At 39.9% G+C, this 6,555-nt stretch overlaps 2 protein-coding genes across 3 annotated transcripts; one reads left to right on the forward strand and one right to left on the reverse strand.

The window, feature by feature from the left end:
• The first annotated feature begins 393 nt into the window (after positions 1-393).
• Positions 394-2,235, forward strand: lgals2b (galectin 2b). Of its 2 annotated transcripts, none has more exons than XM_085355576.1 (3): positions 394-461; positions 600-759; positions 2,089-2,235. In XM_085355576.1, the coding sequence occupies exons 1-3, from the start codon at positions 400-402 to the stop codon at positions 2,233-2,235; spliced, it is 369 nt and encodes a 122-aa protein (XP_085211702.1). In that variant the 5' UTR covers positions 394-399. The 2 variants fall into 2 exon arrangements, with proteins under 2 accessions (XP_085211702.1, XP_085211704.1); XM_085355578.1 differs by having other exon boundaries at positions 394-449; positions 588-759.
• Positions 2,236-4,171: 1,936 nt separating this feature from the next.
• Positions 4,172-5,245, reverse strand: uts2r4 (urotensin-2 receptor 4). The gene has a single exon (XM_085355409.1). The coding sequence runs from the start codon at positions 5,243-5,245 to the stop codon at positions 4,172-4,174; it is 1,074 nt and encodes a 357-aa protein (XP_085211535.1).
• Between the last annotated feature and the right edge of the window lie 1,310 nt (positions 5,246-6,555).

Here is a 6,555-nt window from a genome sequence, read left to right on the forward strand (position 1 = left end):
ACAAATACGACACCTTCCTGTTTTGTTAATTTTACAACCGTGGGTACATTGTTTTACCTCGGTTGATCATCAACTGCTAAGATAAGACAAGCGCTAATCATCAGTTTGCTCATGGCAGTTCCGCTGTCTCAAACCATCATGTAGATAGTTCCTAAAATTTAATAAATAAAACTGATAGACCAGATCTATACACACTTCTACAAGGAAGAGTTTTATCATCCAAGAATGAGCATGAGTACTGAAATCTTCCTATTATTATTATTATCATTATTTCATCCTGTCTTCCTTCTAAGAAGCAAACTAAAGTTCCCACCAAAAAGCTCTGAAAGAATGCAAGAATTGGTTTATCTTTCAATGTGTCTATTCCTATGTCGCTTTCCTTTACAGAAAATCCAGGATATGTCAATCAAGCAGGGCTTGGAGTTAAAAGTCCGTGTCAAGCCTGGTGAGAGTGGTGACAGGTGAGACCTTCTCCTAAGATGTTCATGCTGAGAGTGTCCTGTCCATTTCACACAGCAAAGTCGATTTAGTTATCTGTCAGGAAGCAGCGAGTCGAGTTCATGTTCCTTCCTCTCCTCTCCTTCCCGCATCTGTTGCAGTTTTGCCATCAACATCGGTCATGATCGTGAGAACATCGCCATGCACCTCAACCCCCGGTTAGACTCCAACACCATCGTCTTCAACTCTTTATCCGGGGGTAGCTGGGGTGACGAGATCCACGAATCAAACTTCCCTTTCAGACGTGGAGAAGAATGCAAGGTTTGTATGAAGACGTGTGGCGTCTGAAAAATGTAGTCACCAACACACAATACACTCTGAAGAGGTTCGAATGGTTTAAGAAGCAAGGCTTTTACACACTGACATAACCAGTTTAACATCAATGCAAATGCTAAAACACAGTTCTCCAGACGACAGAGAACAAAGTCATCTGTGTTACTGGACTGAGTGCCAATTTCACAATATAAATGAAAGCTCATAAAAGTTACAACGTCTCAATTGTGTATATCAGTCAGATGATAACGTTAACTAAGACAGGGCCTTGATTTGCTGATCCTTTGATTTATAACATCTTTGCATGTCACTCTATGGGCAAGGTTTTATAGCTGATAGCTTTAAAAAATGTAATTGTACTCTTAGACACACACACACACACACCTGCTGCACTTTAATTTAAAGAGTATTCAGGTAAAGCACACCCTGGGTAAATGAACTGCATTTCCAAGCTGTTATCATTTCTTTGACTATCAGGGTGTAATTAATGGGTTTGGTGCCTGCGCTGTAAGCTGCTAGGTCAACGGGTAATCACGACAGGCTTTATGGGCCCATAAAAGTTAATAGCTGTTGAGAAAGATTGCCCCAGATGTTTCTGGAGGAGGATTTTCTGTCGAAACTGCAGCTTTCTTACAGTTGTGTAACAATGAAATTCAAGGAACTGTTTACTTTCTTGGAAGGGGATCTGCTTGAAGTACTTATCTATAGTCAGTGAATCATCTGTAGTAGATAGCTGCATGCATGGCCACGTTTGGGAGAGGCAGGAGTTAAAGCATCTAACTGCAGTATACTGTGGACAGAGTCAGAAGCAAATGATATAATATCAGCATCTGATTTGTTTTGTTTTTTAATTTGAAGATTCTTACTGTTTTAGCTTGCCTTCAGCCATGTACACAACCGGAGATGGTTGGCGCTGTTAAACAGAGGCGGCCAGAGTGCCAGGCGGCATGGACACCCAAGACTGTAAATGCGATAACTCAAGAAAGGGTCGATATAGGTGTATACCATAGGTGTATCTACAAGGAGGCTGAGGGGTAGCACTTGTGTCCACATGTATTTTTAAAATCTGCTTGGATGACACACACAGTCGTGCTCATGTCACCTAGTTGATCCTTGATATGATATTGATATTTATAACCTGGGTTTTTGTTTTTTTAATAGATGGCTAAAATAAATTTGCAGTTGACTGCATCCACAGCAGCTTAGGTTCTGTCCGTGTCTGAGCCCAAGCTTCAAAAAAACAAAGGTATCCTTTTAACCAAACGATAAATGTCATTCACCTCTTTTTTTCCCTCTTGCTTTTTCTTACTTCTTCAGTTTTACATCAACTTCAACAACGAGGAATTTTACATCAAGCTTCCTGACGGCAGCATGATTACCTTCCCCAACCGCCTGGGTGATGTCAAGTACAAGTACTTCGATGTGAGCGGTGATGCGAGAATCATCGGCCTCAAGCTGAAGTAGAGGCTGACCTCTTCTTAAGCCCCAACCCTTCACCTCTCTACGTTTTGCTTGTTGCTAAAACATTCTCATGTTTTTCAATAGCTGAAATTAGGCTTGACTGCTAATATGAAATCTGAAAAGTAACTCTGGAAATGTCAACTGCTTTAGATTGCTGATGTTGTAATTAGAGGAAATGGCCTTAAGATGGAGCCCCGGCACATCTTACCTTACTATGGTTGGAGGACAGCTCAGCAAAGCTGGATTTGTTAATAAAACCCTAAAAGAAAAGAGTCTTCTTCATTTACTTCCTCTGAAATACGAAACACCACATGTAATTTACACCTACATGTTCTAAAACATATTTCAGACCTGTTTCAGGGTTTAATTTTTATATCATTGTAACGTACAAGAGTAAAAGCAGTGGGTGTTTAAAAACACTAAAAGAAGATGCCAACGCATTTTTGTCAATGTCTGTAATTCAAAAGCAGAATTATTATTTTTGCCTCTTTTTTTAAAGTTATGCAAAGTTTAAAAAAGAGGGAGAAAAAAGAAAACCCAGAATTGTATTGGTCATTATCTTTAATATGTGATGAGGAAATAGGTTAAAAAAAGAATAAAGGTCGACATGGAAAAGGAGGTGAGGTGGGAGATGTAGCACACACTTATACAGACAATTTACAGGAGGACTCAAAAGACAAGCGTCTGGAGGCTGAGGAATGTGGCACAGTGCAACGACATTTCATAGATAGAGATGAAAAGTATTTGTCTGTAAAGCTGTTGGCAAATTGGGCCATTACAAAAATATGAAAACAGTTCTCATTCACTTTTCTATTGTTTTGTTTTTACAGCAGTTTCACTTTAATTGTTACACAGTAAAAATATGTGAAAATACGGTACCAACTTTTTCCATTATTGTAAACTACACATTGTATTTGATCAATTACAGAAACTGTGGATAATGTATATAAAGAGTATTTATGATTTTTTAAAATGGATAAGGTACTGCAGAACATTTTCTGGTCATTTTCTTGTGTTCAGTATTTTGTCCAAAAAAAAGGCCTTCAAAACTTTTCTGTTTTGTACTAAACTGCCAATTCAAATACTTTTTAGATAAAATACTCACATTTCAACCTCTATATCAGTAAATCATAGATGTCTATCTGCTCAACAGAACATAACAAATAGAAAGATAATGAACACAGTGAATTCTAGTCAGTTTAGTCCATGCCTCTCTGCACTTATAATTTTATTCATTATTTAACATTTGAGATATCTCATGTAATTTGGTACAAAATGAACAAAGTTGATAAGATGATTCGTCCTAACCTGATTCGTCAGACTGAGGAAATGTAAATGGAGTCAGAACCATGTTTGTCATTGTGATTGAAATGCATTTGATTCAGCTAAATGTCTAGTTTATTAAATGCATTCAGTCAAGTTTGGTTAATTCAGCTAATTCTACTTTCTCAAAACCCACAAAACCTTAACAAGACTAGTTAACTCTCTCTTTAAGACAGGAGAGGAAGTTAGGTTTTAGCTGGGTCAACTCAATGTAGATAATAAAAAATGGCCTCTCTGAATCAAAACATATTATGACTGGACAGTTTAGTATTATTAACCTTTATTTAACCAGGAAAAGTCCCATTGAGATTAAAAACCTCTTTTTCAAGGGAGTCCTGGCCAAGAGGCGACAACATGTTAAAATTACAAAGTTACATACATGTTATAAGTAACAATTACATTTTAAAAAACATTTTTCTCTGGCTCTCTCAATTTGGACTTAAAAGCATTTAATGAAATAAGATATGCTATCTTCCAGTCTTTTTGCATCATGTTCCATGTAGAAGGGGCAGCATAAGTAAAAGCCCTCTTTCCCAGTTCAGTTCTGGCAAATGGAACATTGATCAGAAGAAGATCGCTTGAACGCAGGCTATAAGTAACAGTTAATGCTAATTCACTAAAAGTCCTGCAGTGGGGTTGTCACAGCTGACCCGGGATCAGCCCTGCTGGATCCTGATGACTGTCCTTTCTGTGCTAAATAATCTTTGTAGTTCCGAGTCAGTAGAGTGTAGAGAAATGGATTTATACAGCTGTTTCCATACGTGAGACATGTGACAAAGAAATTTACATAATTATGAGCAGCTGGAGACAAAGCTTTGAGGGACTCTGGAGAGAACAGTTTGGCTAACTGCCATCCCCAAAAAGGCAAGAAGCAAGTCCAGTAAGCTACCACAATGCTAAAGATCATTGATACGACTTTTTGTTTGAGTCGTGTCCTTCTGGCAGAGTGGCTGCTACCCCCTAAGTTAGCCTGTGCTACCCAGTAGCGCCTAGCTAGCCCTGCATACAGTCCAACAATTACCAATCCAGGGACTAAAACACTGGTGAAAAACAGGGCAATGATATAAGCCTTGAAGGCCTCAGGGGTCCAGGTTGGATAGCAGATTCTCTTGACTGAACCAGCCACAGTGGGTTTGCCCTCCCTGAGTCGGATCATCACCATCATGGGAAGCGTTAGCAGAAAAGATAACCCCCAAATAATTCCTGACACTAGCCGTCGGTTGCGGGACGAGGTCTTGTGTGCACTGAAGGGTTTAGCCACAGCACGATACCGTTCCAAGCTCATAACACCCAAAATGAAGACACTGGCATGCATGGTGAGGAGGTCGAGACTCAGTAGGATGCGACATCCGGCCTCACCAAACAGCCAGTCGTGGGCAAAGTAGGTGCAGACTACAAAAGGGATGGTGCAGAGGTACAGCAGGTCAGCCAGAGCTAAATTAATGATGTAAACGTACATAGAACCTGTGCGTCGCAAAGCAGCTGAGCGTGTAACAATAAGTGTGTATGTGTTGCCGGACATGCCCACGACACACATGATAATCAGTGTAGTACCAAGCAGGAATGTCACCCACAAGCCACCACTACCTCCAGCACCAGTACCACTCCCTTGGGACTCGTCAGCTCTTGTCCCTGGGCTCAATCCAAGACCCAGCTGGGGAGTTAAGGTGGCATTAAAAGTGCAGTTCATTTTGAGTTCATGCAGTTCAGTGCAGTTCAGAGAGGTCAGAGGTCAGGCTACAAAACTGAGGAGCCAGTTTACACAAGATTATTGACTCTTACCTCACAGGAAAGGTTTCATCTCTGTGGAAACATTACAGTGTGAGGTGAACTGCAGAAAGAAGATGCCAGTGGACATTACAGTCAAATATTTCTGTTAAAATGAAACATTCAACACAGTTCCTTCCAACTTGTAGTGCTTATTCCCAAATAAGTTCGTGATCAATAAAGACTCCAGCAAAGATTTAAGTCATATGAACACCCCAGACTTAAGAGATGTTTTCAGTTGGGCGTAGAACTTAAGCAGATCCAAGCTGGGTCATTTAAGAGCAGTGGGGAGCAGCACTGCCTTTTAGCTGGACAAACTGTGCTCAAAGTCCCTGATAGAAAGTCCCTCCTGTGCTAAGATGTGCTTGAGAAGGCTTAACTGGCTGACACCTCCAGAGCAGTCTCCACAGCAGGGCAAAAAAATAATCCTTTCTCCTATATTAGCATAGAGTGCTGTGTGGCTCTTAAAAATAAAAGTTGCTTTGCTTGTGCAAAGAAAGATTCACTCAGCAGCTTTAGTACATCCATTCACATTCTCCGTGTTTTTGGTCTTCTATGTTTCTGTCCTAATGTGGATTGACATACAGAGCTTTAAGATATCCTTTGTTTTATCCAAGTCATCCATATTTTTTCTGCATAGCTCTTCCAGACCTCTGCGGATCCACTTGGTGACAGATGAAGCTTCAGTTTCTCCCTGAAAATTGAGCCCACCCTTATCTCCAAGTTTTGATACTGCTGTGCTGTGTCTTTGAAGTTGCAGGGTTGCACTTCTCTCCTCCCGTCTCTCCTCAGTGCTCCCTCCTTCTCACCACGGTGAAAAAATAGCAGGGACCTATAGATTCATGTGGTATTCGTCGTGGGCCTCAACCTCCAGTCTGTGTAGTGAGGGTGTAGTTACACAGTAACCAAACCTCATCAATGTTTAGCCTAATGCTTAAATGTAAAAGACATCTATTTTTTCAAAACTTGCATCACATTATTTTTACACTTATTTATTTTACTTTTACTCATAAGTACCTCATCCTTAGTGAAATATTTGAAGAAAGTGATGGTGTTAAGCTCTAACACGTCACTGCAGACATAATTAAAACAGTTTAATGGTTAAATAAAGACACAAATCTATGCGGAGATCATTTGACAACATTTTAAACATTTCTTTTATTCATGGTCAGCAACAATTTCATATTCTATGGCAGCCATAGTCAAGCATATGCTTAAAAATGCACATATCAA

Source organism: Diplotaxodon limnothrissa, linkage group LG6 (assembly GCF_057381915.1).
Source record: "Diplotaxodon limnothrissa isolate DT_005_m linkage group LG6, D_limnothrissa_male_GT1.1, whole genome shotgun sequence".
NCBI classification, from domain to species: Eukaryota; Metazoa; Chordata; class Actinopteri; order Cichliformes; family Cichlidae; genus Diplotaxodon; species Diplotaxodon limnothrissa.

Coding starts and splice junctions, on each gene's coding strand:
- uts2r4 (XM_085355409.1), bottom strand. CDS start 5,245: ATGAACTGCACTTTTAATGCCACCTTAACTCCCCAGCTGGGTCTTGGA.
- lgals2b (XM_085355576.1), top strand. CDS start 400: ATGTCAATCAAGCAGGGCTTGGAGTTAAAAGTCCGTGTCAAGCCTGGT. Junction 462..599: donor CCTGGTGAGAGTGGTGACAG/GTGAGACCTTCT, acceptor CATCTGTTGCAG/TTTTGCCATCAACATCGGTC. Junction 760..2,088: donor GACGTGGAGAAGAATGCAAG/GTTTGTATGAAG, acceptor TTACTTCTTCAG/TTTTACATCAACTTCAACAA.